The sequence below is a fragment of the Mirounga angustirostris genome, unplaced genomic scaffold (genome assembly GCF_029215605.1).
Source record: "Mirounga angustirostris isolate CCGP_5_RB_7025 unplaced genomic scaffold, mMirAng1.0.hap1 SCAF_7, whole genome shotgun sequence".
Lineage (NCBI taxonomy): Eukaryota > Metazoa > Chordata > Mammalia > Carnivora > Phocidae > Mirounga > Mirounga angustirostris.
This window is the reverse complement of record NW_026991715.1, coordinates 75,769,527-75,792,263: the sequence shown is the minus strand read 5'-3', so window position 1 is coordinate 75,792,263 and position 22,737 is coordinate 75,769,527. Positions and strand designations below refer to the sequence as shown.

The 22,737-nt window shown below is 40.1% G+C and overlaps 1 protein-coding gene across 1 annotated transcript; it reads right to left on the bottom strand.

Annotated features, from left to right (window-relative positions):
* Positions 1–44: 44 nt before the first annotated feature.
* Positions 45–21,556, bottom strand: LOC123860489 (2'-5'-oligoadenylate synthase 3-like). Its single transcript, XM_045899192.3, has 8 exons — positions 21,264–21,556; positions 20,232–20,418; positions 17,820–18,010; positions 15,490–15,650; positions 11,118–11,242; positions 5,280–5,469; positions 1,921–2,130; positions 45–1,375 (listed from the first exon to the last, which is right to left on the bottom strand). Exons 1-8 carry the CDS (start codon positions 21,420–21,422, stop codon positions 1,219–1,221), a joined length of 1,380 nt encoding a protein of 459 aa, XP_045755148.2. The 5' UTR covers positions 21,423–21,556; the 3' UTR covers positions 45–1,218.
* Between the last annotated feature and the right edge of the window lie 1,181 nt (positions 21,557–22,737).

Here is a 22,737-nt window from a genome sequence, read left to right as displayed (position 1 = left end):
AGAGCCTTCAGAGACAGAATGAACAATAGAAGAAATGCAGTCTCTCCAACCATTAATTGGGGAAAAGGAATCAGGGTAGACAAAAAATAACAGATGTCCACTATGAATACATTGTACCATTTCCAAAAATCAAATCCATCCTCAAAGGACAAATTTTGTCACCATTACAGATGTTCAAAAGAACATTCTCCCCTGAGGGGAAGTCTAAAACTGTTTCCAGACCAATCACGTCACTAGACTAAGCATACAAGTTCTCTGAGGGCTCGGCTGAAGGGGCCAGTGCTCATTTATATGTAAGAGTTCTGTCATGTGGAGAAGCCTAATCACTCACATTAATCTGCAGTCACACTTCATACATCTTCCGTGTTGATGAATCATTGCTATGAAAGTGAGTTAGGAAATTTCCTCTAGTCTATTTCTGGTGGGCCCTGGCTTTCATTATCAGTGGCTGCTAACGCTACTTAACAGAAAAGAAAACAGTTGATGCCACCGATTGAAAACAGTTGTGGCAAAACTGGACAGTTCATAGCCTGGGTACTTTATTTGCCCTTACTTATGGCTGAGCACCTTGCAAGCTTAAGAATGGCTCCACGCTGACCCATGAGTTGTGACATAAAATGATTTTGGAAACAGTTTATTCTGAGGCAATCCATGGTGTTTCTTCCAGATATTCCCATGTTTCCATGTAGTGATTTGTTAGTTTATTTCTGCAAGTGAACAGGCTGTACTTAGTGCAAGCAGGTTTTTGTAGGGAAATCTTGAAAACACAGGTGACCCAATGAAATACCAGACCACCAGGAGAGTTGAAAAGTCAACCTGAAGCCATAATGAACTAAAACTAAAAAATGGGAGTGATTTTACCCTTTCAGTTAATCTTCTCTCAAATGACCTGGGAATTTTGTCTTATTTATTTATTCACTGTGGCTACTTAGATTTTTAAAAATGTTTTTTGGCTTTTTTTTGTCCACGAGGCCACCAAAGCAAAAAAATCCAAAAAATGGGAGAGGAGAGTTCAATTCTTTTAAAGGCTGAAATGGATTCTTTTATTTTCAATGACGACTCATATCAATATGTTTGTTAAAGATGAGGTCATTAACGTCGTGAATTAGAGTAAGACAATCATACTGCCTTTCATCCAGAGCACTCTAACTGGGAATATGTTCGGCATCCCTTTTATTTTCTTCATGGAAATCCAAGGACAGTAGCTCCTTGCCCATTTTACCAGTCATCTGTGAAAAGCCAAGGGGGCTCAGCTCTCACTCTGCTGAAAAGAGGCTTCAGTAGGCTATGTCTCGCCACAAGGGCAACTTCGTCCCAGGCATTGCAGGTGTCACAAACGTTGACAGTAGGATTGGCAGGGTCTAAAATGAACGGCCTAAAACAAAACAAAACAAAACAAAACAAAACACAAAACTATCCACGTCTGAAATCGGTTTTGATTTGTTGTATAGTGAGAAAAGGGGATGTCAGAGTTAAAGAAGGAAGGTGGTTAAGAAAAGGACTCTTGGAAGGGTGGAAGCAAGTCCACTGCAGGCTAATACCCATCAGGAGACAGCATCTTGCTTCTGCCCCCGCCCCCCCCAACCCAACTCCGATGCCCTCTCATTTTTCCTCTTCACCTCCGGAGGCATTTCCTCCCTGATTTCCTGTCTTCAGTTTCCTCCCCGCTTTCCTGTCTTCAGTTTCCTCCCCATTTGCCATGTGTATCCACAGTTGATTCATTCTACTCAAATTACTAATAATTCACACTTGAGAATTAAAGTTCTGTGAGAAGTAATCAAAGGGAATTGACTTTATGCTAATTAAGGCCTTCTCATTTACAGTGAATCACAATCAAGCTGTTTTTGCTCCAGACTTTTCTTTCTGGATGGCAAACATGCTTCCTCTATCCTAAGAGCATAGAAAAAGATAAATAGTTACCTTGTGTGTTTCTGGTTCACCTTTACAAAAATGGGGAACTTGGGATGGTAGTGTCTGTGCCAAACAACATCAATTTCTGCATATCGAACCAGAAGCTTGAGGACTGCCCTCATTCCCTGCACCAGGCTGAAGAGCAGCGGCTTTCCTGCCAGCTCCCAGATGTGAATGGTGAGGAGCTCCACTGTGTAAGAGGAGGGAAGTCTCCGGAACCTAGACACACAGGATGAAGTGTTGTCTACTTCCTTAACCCAGAAAATGAAGACAGATTTACTCAGGTAGGAGAAAAATTTCAGCCCAACAGGCAATTTACGGAAGAAGAAATTCTATTTTCAATCTTACTACTTATCAAACAATAATTTTCCACCCCTCAGATTGGCAAAATATAAAGAATTATAATATCCAACATGGGTGAGTTTGTGAGAAAATAGTCTATTGGTGAAAAGGTAAATTAATACACTCTTTTTTGTAAATTAATACAGTCAACTCTATACAAATTTGATATGTTCCTTCCCTTTCATCAGCATTTTCCACTTCTATTCCTTCTGTAGAGAATGTGGCTAGTCTGACTTGAGCACACACTGAATTTTGAAGACTTATATTTTAAAAAAGGGAAAATATCCCTTAATAATTTTTATATTGATTACATGTTGAAATGATAACATTTTGGACATAGTGGGCTAAATATATTATTAAAATTAATTTCGTCTATTACATTTTACCCTTCTAGATATTGCTACCAGAATATCTAACAGCATATGTGGTTTGTATTTGAACCTCACGTTATATTTGTCTTGAATGATTGATTGCACTGTGCTGTACAGTTGTTAAAAGAAAGATCTCTAAGATCTCTAGATACAGATATAAAAAGATATAGATTAAATGAAAAACAATTTTCATAGTGATACATAAAGTGCAAACCCATTTGTTCTTTGTTTTTTAAAAACTAAGCATACATAAAAAACAAATTTGGCAAAATATGTCCTAAACATTGTTAGGGAGGTGGGAATTTGGGGTAAAGAAGGAAAATTTTTATACATTAATCTTTTAAATTGCAGCTTATGTACATCAGGGAAAAATAAAATAAAAATTAAAGCTGAGGGTTAAAAACAAACTCATGGGAGAAAAAATAAACCAAATCAGATAGTTTCAGGATTTCATGTTGGTTGATATCTAATATGTATTTTTGTTGCCTCGGCATTCATTAGCCATAGCAATCTCTTTGGGGATATGTTGCAAAATCAAGCAGTTTTTTCCCTAACAGAATGAAAATATTTTTGTACTATCACTATTGGTCATTTGTTTTTACTTAAGTAAAGGAAATAGGAAAAACTAAAAGTAGAAAAAATTTTTTGTCCCGGTAATGAAATAGCAAACCAGATTTCAGCTGATCAATAATTCAGTTCTTGCTATACTCCCTTAGGGGTTGACAACAACAAACACCAGACTTCAAATCCATCTCCAATTGAACGAGCTAATACTCCCATGTGCCAAAAGAAGCCATGGTTGAAAACCACTCAAGCAGGAGATGCTCTTCATATTCCATGAAAGTAAATGTAGGGGGGAGAAAGACATTTTACGGCATGTTTACATGGGTAGTTACATACCTCTGACACGTGTCCATACTATCTTGTGTTCTATTTGAGCCCTTTGACATCATTTCATTTAACCCTTTCCACGTGTTATGTGCTCCCAAATTTGTCTTGAATAATATTTCAGCATATCTGTGTGCAAGTTTGTTTGCTCTTCAGGAGCATTTCTGTTGTTTCTAGTTTTCCTTATCTTAGGCAGCACAATTCTGACCATATTTACATGAATTCCTTTTTTTAAATGTGATTTATTTTCTCCAAGGTTGGTTCTCTAGGTATTTCTTAATTTTTTTTTACACCTTTATTTTTAGTACTCTTTTTTATGACATTTTTAATATAAATGGCCTCAACTCTTTTTTTTGAAATCAAGTAATAAGTAAACATTTTTTTTTACTTTTTACTATCACTTTTTTTTAATATAAGGGAATTACCTTGACAAATAGTTTGAATATTTTAAAATCCTTAACACATAATATTTAATACATTACCAGATTACTTTCCCAAATTAGAAAACCAATTACCATATCGTAACATATGTGATGCAATTTCCCCACAATACCACCCTTTTTTAAGTCTTAGAATTATTGTTCTGCTATATTAATAGATAAGTTTCTTTTTCCAGACCTATATGCTCTCCATTAAAAAAAAATAAGTGTTATATTTCAAAACCAGGGCTGTCATCTGCCAAGGATCTACTTAGGCAAGAAGCTTTATTTCTTTGTTCTTCTATCTTTAATAATAAATTTTTACTCAACCAAATGAGAAAAAAACATACAGAATGTGTAGAGATATTTAGATATAGGAGATAATTATACAGAAATAATACGTGTTTGGGCGCCTGGGTGGCTCAGTCGTTAAGCGTCTGCCTTCGGCTCAGGTCATGATCCCAGGGTCCTGGGATCGAGTCCCACACTGGGCTCCCTGCTCGGCAGGAAGCCTGCTTCTCCCTCTCCCACTCCCCCTGCTTGTGTTCCTGCTCTCGCTATTTCTCTCTCTGTCAAATAAATAAATAAAATCTAAAAAAAAAAAGAAGTAATACGTGTTTTTGCAAAGTGACTAATATTTTCAATGGTAAACAGAAAAATATACAAAGAATAGAGTATATGATTCAGATGAACAAATCAAGAGTATTAGCAACTTCATGCAAAGACAAAGACATATTCCTTGTAGAAAGTGCCGTATATAAATATGTTGTAGTAAATCCCCTGTCTCTGCTATTTCTGCCAAATGGAGAATTCATTTCTACTTCTTTACCAAAAGTTTATCTTAAAATCCTCAAAGGAGTCACTGAGTCTCCCTCACATCCCTTCATCATAAGTTAGAGCCTGTTCCTACCAAAGGCAAGGGAAGATACAAGAACATGCACCCGCAACTTGAGGACCCCAGCTCTCTGAAAGACAACTCTGCCTTATCAAGAACCAGCTACAGAGGAAGGAAAAATTGAGGCTTCAAAGAGTAAACACCCCATTCAAATTGTGCTAGTAGTTTCCCTTTCCTTTTTCCTGTGCCTTCCTTCTTTGCACCAATCCATCTGGTTATGCCACTAAATATTTTTGTTTCTGTTCTTTGGTTCCTACCAAACCATTATGTTGTTTTGGAATAATGTAATACACATGTTCCATATTCTGGACAGCCCTTTCTCTCTCTCTCTCTCTCTCTCGCCATATATTCCCTCTCCTCTGCCTACCAAGGAAAGAGGTGGGGCCTGGAAGTGTAAAGGAAAGAGATATGAAAAGAGGAAGGCTCACTTGGTGCCCATGTGCTGGTACATACTTATTTTCCTCCATGGACCTGGCAAATGATGTCTTGAACCAGTGTATCATTAAGCGAGTGAGCTCCTTCACCCTTGCCACAGACGCCTTGACAAAATCCACTTGGTCTGGCAAGAGGGCCAAGGCACACAGCTGCGCCACGTCCCTGTCGTCACAGAGGTACAGTTTGCGGTAAAGGTGAAGTTTTAAACCTGTTCACACCAAGGAACAAAGACCATTGTGAGTATTTGCTCCCTCCTCTCCTTTCCTGGTTTCCCCTGATACAAATGAGCTATGTTACTCTGATTAATTAGACCGTGGTCATTCAAAACTAAACAGTTTTTTTTTCTTTTTAGGGAAGTCGTTTGGGTTTACCCAAGTCATTAAAAGAGAAAGCTTCAACATCATGATGCCGGAGCAGTTCAAATGAGCAAACTCTGGTACAAGCAACTCTGATGAGGCAGATTTTCTGTCTATTTGCAGAGGAAGTTTACTTCCCAGAAGCATATTTCATTACCTTATGCAAATATAATCTACATATAAGCTAAATGTCATCAGGCTCTCTCAACAATAACCTATATAATCCCCCTTGTTTAATATCTAAATTGTCCCTATTTGTATACATACTTGCAGAAGAGATTCTACTACCTGGACTCTTGAGGGAATTTATTATATTTATAAAGGTAGAGATGATTTTAAAGATGTATTTAGGTCAAATTTAAAACAAATAATCCATTTCAGTTAGTGATAGACTAAAGAGGGAGGAAAACTAAATTAAATGGCAAGAATGATCAAATAATCATCTGAAGCTTAATACTACAACTCAGGTTGTGCTTATTCTACTTGTATGAAATATAAATGTTTCGTATCTTTGATCGTAATCTATTTAAATTTTCCCAATTCAACACAATTAGAAGTTCTAATATGAATTTATTTTGGACAGCCCTTATATTTACCTATCCTTCTGCCCAACTAAATTGTCACACAATGACACCCTTGTTAATTGTGGCAAATTTCAAATCTACAATACATATTTTAAAGTTAACTTGGGCCAGGAATTTTATTTTACTTATAAAATACATTTTACAAAAATAAAACTTATATGCCTTGATCTAGATTCCTAATTTCAAACATATCTGTACAGTCTTTTCATACTGGTCCAGCTGATGAGGGTCAAATCAGAGATATAATAGTAGGTTGATTATCAACAGATTAGAGAGTAAAGTCAAATTCCATAAGCGAATAGAGTTATATATGGCAAATATTATAACAAACATATTCTAGTCCCAAACTTCCCAAGCAACAATTATTAGAACTATTTAAAAAAAAAAAAAAAGACCTTTCAGTTTTACTGGGAGGCTCTCTGCCTTTCTTAGCAATCAGACTCAGACAGAAACTCAGATTTATGATGATAAAAATAAAAGAAACAGTAATTTAACTCAAATTTTGGTATCCAATAGGTATGTCAGGTATTTGATGACCTACTCTAGCTGATAAAATGTCAGGGATTATCTCCTCAAAGCCACCACTATATCAACATTTCCCCTCCTTCCAAGTTCTTCACGTAGGAACCCAAGTTAGGGGTCTCTAACTTATTTTTGAGGCTTATGATTTTTTGTTTCTTCTCTGTGTGACTTAGGTGAGTCTTTATTTTATCGCCATCATATCATCTCCATCACTTGTAAAACAGGAATACTTAGCTCCCTTGCTTTGAGTCAAATACTATTCTAAGTGCTTTATCATTATTAACACATTTACTCTTTGACATCCCTGAGATACAGGAACCACTATTCTCTCCAGCTTACAAATGAGGAAGTAGATTCCAAGAGGTAGTAGGCTGCCCAAAGTCAGCATGGCTGGGAAGTTAAGCCATCTGTTGTCACCTTACTGCCCTCTATTGCAGGTTAGATCTGAGCCCAAATGCTTCCTAACTAATGGCTAATTCAGGGGTTCTCAGACTTTAATGAGTACAAGAGTCATGTGGGAATCTTTCGATTTGCAGTTTCTCATTTAGTAGGTCTGGGATGGAGCCCAAAATTCTGTATTTCTAGCACGTTCCCAAGTGACGCTAGTAGTACTGATCTGAGAATCCTATCTGAGCAGGAATGTTGTCAATCATGGTCCTGTCAGATCCCAGGGCTCTGGGCTGCACTGTGGCACACGGGCCATGCTATTACTTGTTTAGCACATATGTAAGATGTGCAGGAATAACAACACGATGCCTGTGAAGATTTGAGGTGATCATCTGAGTCTTGCTCTGACAAGTATTAGTAACATAGAGTTGCCCACTAAAATTCCTTGGAATCCTAGGACTTGTCTGAGTTGCTGGACTGTTGTTGTCCTATAAAACCCACTCCCCATCCTCATGGAGAGAAGCAGGGCTACCTAAGAATTTCAGGCTTTTTCAGTTCATTTCACACAGCTGTGCTCAAGAACTTAGGGGACTTAGAAGCCAATGTAAAAATATGCTTCTTCTCCTCTGGGAGACATTTTCACTTGAGAACTACTGATATAGTCTCAAATCCTCAAGACGATTACCCAGGAGCTGCTGTTGGCTAACAACTGTGCTTTTGGAGTCTGCACACAAGAGAAAGAAAGCATTTGCACAAATACGAGAGCTTTATGAGCCTATGGTAAGACTTAAGGAGATAGAATTATCTTTTTTAAAAATAAATATTCATTGTACCAAGCATTTTGCTACATGATTTCAAATTAAATCTCATATTTTAATTCTGGCAACTATCTCTGTTTTATAGATGAAAAGAATGAGACTTGAGAGTTTTACCTGACTTACCCAAGGTCTCATAGATAATATGAAATAGATCTCGTATTTGGCTGCAAGCCCAGGGTGTTCTCTCCATTATAGAACTTGGATGTTGTATCAGACTACACAGGTCCTAGACAGTCTGAAGGACCTGGACTTACATCCCAGCCCTTGCACAGACTGGCTACATAACTGTGGGTAAATCACTTACATTTTCTAAGGCTCAATTTTTTAAATATTCAAACTGGAGATAGTAGCTTTCTTTTAGTTTTTTTTTTTTTGCAAGTCAAATGAGATCATTTAATCAGATTAACTTTAGGGCAATGAGAATTATGTATGGCATATAATGGGTGCTGGATACATCACAGCATTTCAGAAAAAAAAAAAAATCTCACAGGATCAGCAAGATTACAGAGCCAAGAGGACTTACCAGAACTGTAGGATACCCTAAGAGTCCACACTCCCTTTCCTAGTACCCTATCTTATCTCAGAGTTCCCCATACTTCTGTCTTATTACAGATGATGTGATATTAAAATGACCGTTTTATGTGTCTGTTTTCCCCTCCAGACTATAAACCCCCTCACGTCTTATTCATGTTTGTGTCCCCAGTGCTAATAGTCCCTAGAAGGTGGCAAGCATGCAATATATGTGTATTAACAAATTATAGCACAACAGAAGAGAATTTTAATATGGGCAGCACACTGTCCAACAGTACTGATAAGTAAGAGAACTACATCAAGAAAGTCAACATGTTCCTCTGGAGTCTGGCTGAGAGGGTAGGGCCAATGTTATGCTTATTTATTCCCTTTATTCCATAAACAGTTATTGAATAATAAAGTGCCAGGCACAAAGACAAAGCTTATGCTCAAGGAGCTCAAAGCACTGTGGGAAGCCAAACCTGTGCACAGTGACAATACAAGAGGATCGTGCTACGGCGGTGATACAAGGAGAAAGGAGAAAAGCAGAAGAGGCAGGTCTAGGAAAGATTAGAGAAGGAAGCTGAGCTGACACTGAGCTGAGTCTTGAAAGGTAAGCAGAAACTTCAAGGCAGGGTGTAGGATGAGGCAGGTTAAGAAAAATGTATCATTGGGGGCGCCTGGCTGGCTCAGTCGGGAGCTCTTGACTCTTGACTCGTGATCTCAGAGTCGTGAGTTTGAGAGCCTAACATTGGGTAGAGAGTTTACTTAAATAAACTGGAAAAAAAGAAAAAAAGTGTATCAGTGGAAACTGTGCAAAGAGAGACAGGAGAGAGCGTGGAGCTTTAGGGAAAAACAGATACTTCAGGATTACTGGGCTCATGAAACTCCTCTACAAAATGTGAGCTCCAAAAGAACAAAAAGCTTGATCTCCTATCTAATCCATTTTAAGTATTTACATGGTAGATATCCACAAATAATAGTCCAATGAGATAAATGAGTAGATCAATTAAAATGTTTGATACGTCCTGCTAAGCTACGGGAAGATCACTGGTCATGTATTGGCTCATGGCAGTTTCATATCCGCCTATCGCTGCAAAGAGAAAATATATATATATATGTTTCAAGTCAAGCAGAAGCCTAGATTCAACTTCCAAGTTCTCTGGAGAATGTATTTACAGCTACATAAATCACTTAGTCATTTGGGCTCTGCTTGGGCTACTATAACAAAATACCATAGACCAGATGGCTTAAATAACAGAAATGTACTTTTTCACAGTTCTGGAGGCTGAGAAGTCCAAGGTCAAGGTGCCGGTAGATTTGGTTCCTGGCGATAGACCTCTTCGTGGCTTGCAGTTGGCTGCCTCCTTGCTGTCACATGGCCCAGAGAGGAAGTTCTGGGGTCTCCTTGTCTTCTTCTCAGGGCACTAATCCCACCAAGGGGGCCCTAGCCCATGAACTCTTTGAAATCTGATTACCTCCCAAAGGCCTCTCCTCATAATACCATCACACTGCGGGTTAGGGCTTTGACATGTGAATCTGGAGGGGCCCACAACAGGTCCTTCATCTTCTTGCTTAATGGAGATACTTTATCCCCCCTCTTTATACGTATGACTAAATTTTATACATCATATATCATTCCAGATATCACATCTTAGGGATAAAAATAACATCACAATGGCCATAACAATGTCATTCTATGACTCTGCCCTTCTCATTTCCCATTTCTTGAAGGAGTTCCCTCAGATTTCTCCCCCATCTAAGATGCGCCCATTGACTAGCTCACATGTGCTTGCAGACTCTTTCTTTCTATACTGCATGCTATTTGCTATCACCACCTTCTCCCGATCTTCTGTGTAGTTCCATGTCTTCTGCAGCTGCTGTTACCGAAGGCACTGATGGTCCTACCAAAAACAGTAATGCCATCAGGGTGGTCATGCTTGCCAAAGGCACAACTTCTTCTGCCAGTACCAGGAAAGTAAGAGCATCAAGGAGAGAGGCCTGTTCTTGCCTCCTCTTCAGTCTGAGTGAGGGTGCTTCTCGGCTGTTCAGGCACCTCTGGACGCCTTCCCCGCTCACACAGTAACCCCAGAGCCACACTCTACCACCCAGGCTGCAAAGCCAGGCTGACCTGAGCTCTGGCTGCCAGAGCAGACAGCCAGGAAACAGCTCTTCTGCTTTTCACACACTTTTTGGAAATCTTTCTCCAAGAGACAGGGCTATGCGTCCACTGGTGCTGAGAATTAAGCACCTCTCTCTTCAACACTGATCTGTTGAGTTTGGGTCCATGTTGTGTTTCTAACCCATCTTTCCCACTGGAGGAGACTCATTTACCCTCTTGAGTCCGCCAGATGGTGGCTGAATCCTGTTGCAAACTCAACTTAGGCTCAAGTAGGGATTCCTGCGCTCTTTCTCTACTCCATTATAATGGACAAATAGTCAATCCTTGATCACACTTTTCAAATTAAAAACTGGCGGCATAGAGATGCATGGTGTTTACGTGCTATAGAAAAGAAAAAGGGCTCCTAAAAACACTCCATGTTCCAGTTCTACTGCAAGCAATCTGGTTCCCTAAGCCTTGTTCAATACTGCGTCCAGATATAGTCAGTCATCTATAAGTACAACCTGAAGAAGCAGCCATTTTAAGGCTTCCTGTGAAATAAGAAAAATACATCTTACCTGTGGAGGGGGCAGGCCCCAGGATGTCACAGTAGGCCATGATCTCAAAGGAATGCCTGTGAAGACCTTCGGTACATACAAAATTGAATCTTAAAGACAAGGGTGCTCTCTTTCCCATTAGGATCCTTAAAAAAGGAACATGACATGTCATGAGAAATAACAGAGAAAGGAAACACAAGATGATGTTCAATCATCCTTCCCCTTACTCTAGCCCTGCTACTCTCTTGGATATTTCTTGAACATTCCAGAAATGGTCCCTCCTCAGGGTCTTTGCAATTGCTGTTCCTATACCTAGAAGGTATACCTCATTGAAGATGATCCTTGTGGCTCCAGTCCTGGCTTTATTCAGGTGTCTGCTGCACCACTTGGCCCTTCCTGGAACCCTTTAAAACAAGAGCTCCCTCCCGGTTCCCTGCCCCCTTCCCCTGCTTTATGTTTCTTCATAGCATTTAGTCACCACTTGGCATTATATTACTTGCTTATTTCTCTCACTCTGGGGTGTTAGTTGAACAAAGGCAGGAGCTGTGTATGTTTTGTTCACTGCCCTGTCCCTAGTATCTGGCACATAGTAGGTAATTAACAAGTAACTATTAAATGAATTATCATCTGAATATGGATTGGGGCACTAGATATTACTAATCATGAATATGATGAAGTAAAATATTTTAAAAGAAATCAGACTTCTACTTCTGGATATAATGGAGTGGTTTGTAGAAGACTGGTGCTCATTAAGAACAACCAGATGATTAGATTTTAAAAACCATGTGTAAGCATATTTGAGAGGCACCAGGGAGCTGATGAAGCTGGAGAGGCTGAGGTCCCGTGAGGGTGGGGGCAGCATATCATGGAGAGGTGGACAGATACTCTGCTGCTTTCTTTCTGGGGACATAACACTGACTTGGGGAATAGACAAGAGGCTGAAAACATGGATTTTGTTTGGGCAAAGAGAAGCTGCTGGGATTAAAGAAACCAGCAGAACCCTGCCAAGCTCATGGGGCTGACACAATGTTAAGAGACTTGGAGGCCACAATCCTGATGAAAAGGGAAGGGTGGAGAGTTGAACCTGAAATATGACCTCTTCCCTCCAAACATCTGCTGAATTCTGAAGATGCTTGAGACAAGTATGGTTAAAGAAACAAAGCAGGACCTCTTGAAGAATTGAATGGGATTGTTGACAGTCTTGCCTTGCCGGGGTTAGACAACATGGATTAGGGTTCAGTCTCAAGGACTGAGGAGACAAGGACTAGGGAGAAGTCCCTGGTGAACATACTAGGTTGTAACAATGATCTATCAACTTGGCCACACATTAGAAGCACCTGGGGATCCTTAAAAAAAAAACAATGCTCTCGCCTTCACACATGTTTTTTTAATGGGTATGAAGAGTGACGTGGGTAATCAGCTCTCACTCTATCCATCTGGTGAAGAAAGAAAGAGTAAACCCTCTTTGGAAAAATAACATCGGCTAAAGCATCTAAGATTTTTTTATGCACGGTGTCCTGGCTTTAATCTTTAAAAATCACTAGGAATTCCAAGAGACAGGGCTATGGGAGACATGGCCATAGGTATGTGAAGCTTACTCGTGTGAATACCAGAGAGTTTGAATGAATTATTAGATCTACTGAGGAGTTCAGAGTTCTGGAATGGGTCAAGGTTAATGAGGATGTCAGTACTATCTTAGGCTACCCTGCATGCACCTTACAGTCCAATGAGTATCCCAAAAGATTTTTGCTAATATTATTAGTAGAAATGAGGCGTGGGTCATAGCAATGCCTGCTCATGAGCCCTCAGGTGATATTATTTGCCACTTCCTGTTCTTGTCAGCCCAGTCCCTGAACACATCTTGTCTTGTCCATATCTTATCAGGACAACTACCACGTCCTGTGATGTGGCTCTAAAAGCCTTAAGATGCTCTGCCTGGATAATAAAATGAAACAGAGAGTCTTGTTTTCAAGACCTCTAAATCAAAGCAATAAGAGATAATGAGAAGTCCCCATTATAACCATAACCATTATAAGCATGACACATATTTTATAGCCGTGTCTCCTTAAAATCTGAGAGTATGTTTTCCTATTGTGGTTTTTTAATAATAAACACACTGATGTGTAAAGAGAGGAGTACAGTTCCTCTGGTGTGTAAATGATTTCCAGTACCTTGGGCTTATTGGGCAAGTCTCCTGAGATTTCATTCACAAGCAGGGCCCAGCAAATGACTGACACAGAACAGTTGTTGTTACCAGTAGGTTAAGGCATAGACTAGTTTCAAAGGAAAAGAGTTTTTTTTTTTTTCCCCTCACACCCATCTCTCAAAATAGAGTAACTGAATAGCTTTAAAAATAACTGCAACAAATAATATATCACCAAAACCCAGGCATCAACTGAAACAATAAACTCTCTCAGTGGGTGGGAGTCAAAACCAACTGTCAGACCCACGTATCTGCTTCTTTTCCTGTTTAATTTAATTTTCCCTTCAAATGAATTGTGGTATGGTCTTGGTTGCTCTGAGTAGTGCAGAAGAAAGCCCCCAAAAATGCCTGCTGCATACAGATCTGGGCACAGGACAACACCTTGGACAGCCTGCCTCCTTCCCTGCCTTCACATTCCTTCCTCAGTTTGCCTCAAAGACTCATTCCTCAGCAAATATGCTCCTTTTCAGCCACCGGAACCATTCAGCAAAACAAAATGTGGGATAAAATAGATCCTGGGCTGAATTAAAACAATTAGTCCCTGGAAAAATCACTCGGGGGAAGAGAAAATGAATAGGCACTTAACAGGTGCAAAGGAAAGATGGTGGTTACCTGGGAATTCGGTTCAACTTTAAAGGGTTTCAATTAAATTATTTAATGAGTTGAAAGAATAGAAGGAACACAGATGAGAAAATGAGTTTGCTTGGTTTTAGTCAGGAACAATTAGAGCAAATGAACTAAGGTTTTCAGGGCTGTTATTTTTCATGGGTTTTACTTCAAAACTCATTCTGGAAATCCAAAAAGTAAAGATCTTCAAGGACTGTTTTTCTCCAGGAGGAAGGGCACCTGAGATATGGAGGAGGGGGAAAAGCTTTAGGGAGAGTGCGTCCATAAGGTTCGTTGAAGTTGGGTGGGCAAGGAGTATAGAAAAAGGACCTAACAGTGAAAAACAAATATTTTGATTCCAAATAAGGTCACCATGGGAAGGGTATAGCTTAACTCTTATTTTTAATGTGTCTTTAGAGTACATTAACATTCTGTTTTGATAAATAATAATAACAATGGTGTAATGTACCCTATAGTTTACAAATTTAATGGGGAAAACTTGGAAGAAGTAATGGGTAAATGAAAAACACATTCTCCCCTTTCTCCTTTTTGTTTTCTTTTGTCTTAAAGGTGGTCTTTCTCCATCCAAAGTGTAATCTAATGTGAAACTCCATCATTTCCCTTTCTGCCTTTCCACCAATGGACTTCATTATAGTCACCATCATGCCATTCATCTGACGTCTTTTGCTAACTACCACAATTTAGTAGGTGTTTGGTATTCCTGAAGGTAGTGCTCTTCAATAAAAGACACATTCAAGCTACTTCTCTGTACTCAGTTGAAGCAAGGGCTTCGTAATGAATCTATTATTTAAATTAAGAAACAGTCCTGGGACCCCGTTTTAAAACATTGATCTTATTTTCACATTCAAGTGGCACCTAGCTTGGTCTCTTTTTCTCAGTAAAAAATGTTTTCTTTGTTTTACAACACAGATATTTGCATTTTTCTTCATCCACAATTCACTAGACTGAAAAAAATAACAGGAGATGTAAAAATGAAATAGAAAAATAAATAACAACATGTCAAGGCTTTTTCATTTCTTTCTTTTTCTCTTTTTGGAACTTACCAAAACACACACACACACACACACACACTCACACACACAACCCAGGCCTGATTAGTTCAACATTTGGAGCAAAGAGGAGACATTGTGTATAATGTCAGCAAAGCCACATCAGCAAGAGACCCCGGGATACCGCTGAAGGGAATGTTTATCAGACAAATGTGTCTCAAAGATTCTTGGTACTTGGACTTGGAGGCACCTTTCCCACCCCTTCCTGTTTGCATTCCTCAGAGTCAGATTTCAGCTAAGGGGATGGAAATTAAATAAAGGTGCATTGGAGAAGACATAATTAGTCCTTAAATCATAGGCTCTCAAATTCATGAACTTTCATTGAAAGTTTAGCTAGAAGTCTTTAAAAAAATGCCTCTGGGGCAATCTCTCCATTTCCTCCCAAGAATTTAATGTTAGCATACACAAATAATTATTACTCAATAATGCCCTTTTGTGCCAAGCTCAGAGTTTCCCTTAGCTGACTTTTCCACCTGTGGAATAAAAGAATTCACAGTAACACCTTCATCCAGACCTGTTTCCATGCGAAGTTTGCTTCAAGTTTTCTCTCAGAGCATCCAACCCTTCTCTCAGTTGTTTCTTGCAATGGTTCACATTAGTAAACACATCACTGAACAAGACGATGTCAATCTCAGAGCATCCTTGGGTATCAGTCCCCTTTACATAAGAACCACCCTGTGAAGATGAAGGATATAATGTGGGTGAAACCAAACTAACCTTGAGGGAAGAATGGATTTCAAGTCGCAGCATTTTAGGGTCAATTAACATTGTGGAATAGCTTAAATATGTGCAGTTGAACCCCTTGGTTCAACTTGACAGAAAAAAGAAAAAGACGGGAGAAAGAGAAAGTAATCTATCATGGTCTACTGAGAACTGAGCCTCGCCTATGAAAAAGAAAGTATACTCTGCACAAAAAGCCTGCAAATCCCTGTGAAGATTTACAGCCAAAAGTTCTCAGACTCTTTCTGCTTAGAAGCCACTGGCCTGGAAGGACTCGATAGGGGCAGGAATCAAATTCACCACTGTACAGCCCACAGCTCACAATGGCAGTCCTCAGTCAACACCCAGGCAGGCGGCTCCAGCCTAAGTGCCGAACACACGCCCGACCCGAGCGAGTTCGAACCGGGAGTGACGACCCTTCCGGCGGATGTCGTTTGCTATGCTTCTAAATAGATCTCGAATGATTTTCCATCAAGTGTTCTGTAATTACAGTTAATGAGAATTTACTTCAGATCTCTTGCTAAATGTAATTTTGTAAAAGTCAAAACGTGAAGTAATCAACAGCACATCGCTGCCTTCTTGAGCACTCAAGGAGAACTTTAGGTTGCCAGTTCCCGAAAGAATCTCTTTGTCAGTTAAAACAAACAAACAAACAAAAAAACCTGTTACCTATGATTTGGGAAATGTCATGTCCCAAATAAGGCAAAAGCAATCTGTCAAAGGTGGACGGCGACACACACTGACAATGCACTTTCACGACAATAGAAAGCATTCCAAAGCTTGGCTCCAAAGTCGTTCTGTATCTGCTGGTCAGGAGGACTAGCTCAGAGGGGTGCCCTGTGCCACACTGTCTCTCCCCCACCCCAACTCCATTCTTAACACAGTTCTCACTAGTGCAACTCATTTATGAAACCTGTTCCCCATTAGAAATCACAGTGACAAGGGAATATGAGAAATGGAGTTTTTAGCAGCCTTAACCTGAGAGTTCTCAATACGCTAATGTGTACCATCAATCTCCAAGAATGGAATAAAGGGCACGACAATCCTGCTACTTAATCCATCAGCGGCTCTTGTTTTGAGCAAGCACCATGCAGGACCCGAATCAAACACTGGCTCCCGATTTCCAGCTCTGTGCCCGCACCTTGTGTCTACAGAATAATATACATTGTTTCATAGTCAGGGTTTTGCCATAGCTATCTTAAAGAAGAATTTAATCACACTCATAAATCATATTTGCTACTGAGTTACATTAAAAAAATCACTTTTGCTTTTAAATAAATGTATGGCTTAAAGATGATTTTATAACAATTATATGTGCATTTTGGGGGCATCTTTTAAAATTCTTTTTTTTTTTTTTTTAAGTAATGTCTACACCCTTTGTGGGCTCAGACTCATGACCCTGAGATTAAGAGGCTCCTACTCCAACTACTGAGCCAGCCAGGTGTGTGCATTTTTAAATGAAGGATAGAAAAATTATCATGAATAAAAGGCCCTCAGAACTGCCCTATATTTTTTCTCTAAACACTGATTCGAGAGTATGCACTGATAGTATTAATGTTACCAGTAACAGTAACAATAGGGAGGAAACCATACCATCCTTGTTATTGGGATCCCTTTCCTACGTTCAAGCCATTTTTCTTCAAGGAAATTTTCCATGCTCTGCGGACAGCCATTCCTGGACACACGGAGTTGTCTTTAAGTTGTCAGGGAGCCCATCAGCGCAGCACCTAATTATTTCCACAGGCAGACTGCTCAGCCATGAAAGAGGGCCCTGGGGGACAGGCTCAGCTCCTTTGCCTGAAAGCCCCTTAAGCATTTACAAATATCGGTCAAGTGTGAACCAGTTCCTTGGCCCTGCCAATGTAAAGGCACTTTCATCCCTTGGGCAAAACCTGCCAACCTTAATGGGCTCCAGCTGTTGCATGGTTGAGGGCCTGTTCCACCAGCCTGAAGCCTACCCTGGCATTTCAAAGGGCTCCTTGCAGGCCGTGTCACCCCATACAGGAGGCAACGCTGGCCTTTGAACATGTGGCCTTGCCCAGTTGATGTGCGTAACCTCCATAAGAGAAGAATGGCTTCCATAGGGCTGTGTGGCCTGGCCATAGGGCTGGGGGCTCAGATTACCTGGATCACTCGGGTGGCTGGCACCGGAAAACAAGCCTGGATCAGCGTGAGCAGGGCCCTGATCTCAGCCACACAGGCAGAGCTCAGAAGACCTGAGGCTGGGCGGATATTTTCATCTGCAAATCTCTGTAGCTCTTGGGGACTCTTACACTCCAACATATTATGAGGTGAAAATCCTATAGACATTTGGGCTGCATAGAGAAATAATCAGTATTTGATATTCACTGCACGGAAATAGATGTGTGGCTAAGGCAAGAATCTAATTTTATATGCAAATTACATCTAGTTAATCACCAGGACTACCTAGTTGTGATAAGTCCCTCTAGACTTAGCTGACATTTAATCCTAGGTCTCTAGAGAGAAATGGCTGAATTTTTTAAGAAAAAATATTCTGCCGTTCTTATGTGAGGAAAAAGAAATCTTTGCTCCAATTGACTAAATCACTTTAAGTTTCTAAATGAAAAACATATCTGTTAACAAGTTTCAACATAATGATCCCAGGGTACAGAATTCCAAGTTAAACCATCTATTAAAAGTCTGAAATTGTCAGCCTACAGGCCATATTCTGCCCACAGAATGTTTGGTTTGGCCTGCAGGGTGTTTCCAAAAAGGAAAAACTGAGTCAACATCTAGAAATCAGGAAATAGTACATTATTTTTAAAGAGGGACATCATAGGTGTGTGTTTGTTTTGAGCCGGAAGAGCTGACAAGACTGACCCCACCCTTCACAAGAAGGAAGTGAATAACTGAATAACTAGGTTCAGTGAAAGGGGCATGTGAACTAAACTGACAATAGATTCACAGGAGAAGAAGCATACACATTTTACCGATGTTAACATTTTTTTAATATGCACAGGGTTCTTTACAGAAAAGAAATGAAAACTCAAAGTAGCAGTGAGACCTGGGGGCTTGTATACCACTTATACAAAGTACAATAAATTGTGGACAAGTGACTAGACAAAGGGAAGGGATTTTGGGGCTTCTAAGGCCAATAAATTGTGGGAAAGTGACTAGGAAATATACAGGAGGAACTAATGGAGGGTAAAGGTTATTAAGGTTTGTTTATAAAGATTCATGTGCCATCTCTAGGTCTCCAGTGATAAAGGCTACTCTCCTGGTCCCAGTACAGGGGAGAGGGAGAATTGCTGGCTTGCTTTTAGGCAGGGAGAGCAGTTTCATTTACTGTGTCCCAACTGCCTCACCTCCAAATAATCAATACACCAAATTGGCATAATTTGGGGTGGCATATGCTGAGCCCCTTCAACAGCAAAGAAACTTTCATAATTTCTGCACTGGATGGACTAGGGGAAAAAAAAAAATCCCTGAGTATCTGCAATCACAAAGTGGCCCTCGTTCAGTTTTATACAACTAATTCATATTAGCACTGAGAATTAATTTTAGATTAGCCTCTGGCGAGAGGAGAGCTCAAGTGCCTTAAGGAATTCACTAATACTCTGGGAATGAACTTTCGACTGGACCTTCCTCCTCAAGCATGTAAGGAGCATTCACAAGAATTGAATATATATACTCAGCTACCGATAAAACTCAGCACATGCCAGAGAACTAATATCCCACAGATTACATTCTCTGGCCACTGCGCAATCAAATGAGAAGCCGGTAATAAAATAATTAAAAATACTCCATACTTTAAGAAATTTTAAAAACCGCAGACTTTAAATAAATCACCGATCACAGAAGAAATCATAATGGAAATCAGAACATACTGAGAACTAATCAGTAACAAGAAACTTTATATCAACGCTCAAGGGATACAGAGCCCCTTGTGTAAGCTTTATCAATTAAGCCAAGTTAACAGATCGTCAGGTTTTTTTTTCTTTTGACATTTTTATTCTTTTGCTTGAAACATAATATCCAATTTATATACTACTCTCTTTAGGGAAAGTTCATCAAAAAATGATTACTTTTCAGTGACATCTCTGTATCCAGAACCAATTATTACTTCCTGGAAAAATTTTTATTTTTTAGAAGACTTTCATAGAACAGCGGTCACCAGTTAGTTTAGAGTACAGAGCACACATAGGAGAGCAAAAGATCTAAGATCTTAGTTTTGTGGTTATTTTTGACATGGACAGACCATAACCTGACTCCCACCTGAATTCCTGACATGGTTCCACTTTTGACTACAAGCCCATAGAATTGTGTTGTATTGTCTCTTTGAATGATACCTTGGTTTCCCAGCTTCTTCCTCAAATTTGGCTTTGTAAAATTATTCTCCGTCCCTGCCACCCCAAGAGCGTGTAGTTCCGAGCCACATCCTGGTTCCATCCTCTCCATTTTCTATTTCCTGTTCCCAGAAGCAAGCCCTAAAGCCTTGCGCTGAGGGAAAACCAAAATATGGTTTCTATGTTGCATAAATATACACAGAGGGAAAGAGCCAGGCATCTTTTTTACCTCTCTTACTGGCTGTGAAGCGATGCTCTTGTATTTCATGGTTCTCCCGACTAAGGACTGTTCCAAAGCGCCTTGAACACATCCTACAGGTTTTTGATATTTCTGTAGCCATATGCCTTATATTCCTTTCTTCTAGATTTTCCCAGCTGAGCTTGTGTGTCTCCACGGTTGACCTCTCCTGTACAGACTGAGAAAAGTAAACATATAACATAGGAATTACAAGAGCTATTTGAAAGGTCTCCTCATCTTCATTTGGCTTCTCACTAAAGATGCTCCCAATCATGAGCAGAGGGATTCTCATTCTGTTTGCAAAACACAGCAAAGCCCATTCGTTCTTTGGATATAGATAGAACACTGTGGTAGATGAATAAATGAACCATGAGAACCACGGTGCTGGAAAAAAGACACATTTTTTTTTTTAATGGGGATGGGTTAGCCCGGTGATGGGTATTAAAGAGGGCACGTATTGCATGCAGCACTGGGTGTTATACGCAAACAATGAATCATGGAACACTACATCAAAAATAAATAAATAAATAAAAAGCACTAGTTTTGTTTTATAAAATCAGAAGAATGACATCCTGGCTCTTTTTCTGACGTTTACTATTTGGAAGCTTTGGGCAAATCATTTCACCTAATTAGGTCTCTGCTCCCTCATGTGTGAAAGGGGGAGGAGGAGGGAGGGAGGTACATTCAGGTAGCTCTAAGGTTACATTGAAAGTAAAAATTCTGGGGCTATGAGACTCCTATCACGTCACAAGCATTTGGGAATAATGATTATGACCACAGCAGCTGCTCAGGGTACAACACTTGCACCCCGTGAAATCTGCCGAGCATCCCCAAGGAATGGCAGCCCTGGGAGGGGGACCCTTGCTAGCGGGCTCCCAGACACAGTCACATGCTTCCCTGCTGCGTCCTACCACCTGGCCTATGGCCACGAGGTCCGTTCTGATTTTTAGTCTCCTGTCCATAAATCTCCATTAGGGGAATGAAAAACCAAATAAAAAGCAGGGGTGTTTTCCCCACTTGTACCTCACTGTGATCATGCAGTCTCTCCCTCAGGACTTCGTGGCCACATTCTTCGCAGTGAACTTTTCCAAAATGCTTCTGTCGAAGGTGATATCTCAGAGCCTTGCAGCTGACAAAATCTCTCCCACAGCACTCACATTTATAGCATTTCAGAGCCCACATCCTTTCCCAATGAAGTATTAGATGTAGATCCTACTGATGACAAAAACAAAAAGCATAAGTCCTTTGAAGAAAATCTAGTCCCTCACAGTTCACTAGGACACAGATGTTACTTCTAGTGTGCTAATTTGGGCTCGGTCCCATGAATGTCTTCCAAGAAATTTCTCCCTCACTAGAATCAAACACAGTACCTATTTAGATGAGCTGTTTGTAAACTTGGGCTTATAAACAGTAAGGAGGCTGTAACATCAGTAAAACCCAATGCAAAATCGCGTCTAGGTATATACGCACGTTCTTCTAGAAAGGATTTCAAGTGAATCTGTGACCCAAAAGACGTTAGTAGCTGCTGCTTTACTTAACAATCTTTACTCAAGGACTCTCCAAGAGCCATTGTCTCTTCAATTTTTACCACCCCATGAATTCCCATATTTGAGAAAGTTATCATGAGTAATGATTTATACAAGTCTTCTGAATCACTCCCTGGATTTCTAAAAGTAGTTAAAAACAAATAAAAAGTAGGGTGGGGGGATGGGTTAGCCTGGTTAAAAAAAAAAGAAAAAGATAAAAAGCAGAAGTTTGTACCAAGAGACACAGTCAGGAAGATGTTGGCGATTCCAGTCTCCAGCGGGCTGCCCCTGAAACTGTTTGTTTTTCTGGTTGCCAAGTAACTCTGCTTGCATTTGTAAAGCTAGTCCTGAAGCTTAGACTTCCTTCCTCAGAGGTTAGAATTCTGGGATTTATAGTTACCAGTGTCTTAGCAATTGATTAGATCCAACTTTTCTTATTTTTTTTAAAGATTTGCTTGTTTATTTTAGAGAGGCAGGGGGAGGGATAGAGACAGAAGGAGAGAAAGAGTCTCAAGCAGACTTCCCTCTGAGCGTGGAGCCCAACACAGGGCTTGATCCTGGGACCCTGAGATCAGGACCTGAGCCAAAATCAAGCGTCGGCTACTCAACTGACTGAGCCACCCAGGCACCCCAAGATGCAACTTTTCTAACTGTACTCATAAATTATTTTGCATTTGCTACTGTAATAAATTAGTACAAACGTCAGTGGCTTAAACACACAAAATTATTATCTGACAGTTCTGTAGGCCAGAAGTCTGAAAGAGGTCTCACAGGCTAAAATCTAAGCATTGGCAAGGCTGAGTTCCTTTCTGTAGGCTCTGGGTAAGATCCACTCCCTTGCTTTTTTCTCAGCTTCTAGAGTCAACCCACATTCCTTGGCTGGTGGCTCCCTTTCTCCATCTTCAAATGCAGCAAAAGTGAGTGGAGTCCTGCTCACATTGCATCGTTCTGATCTATCTCCCTTTTCCACT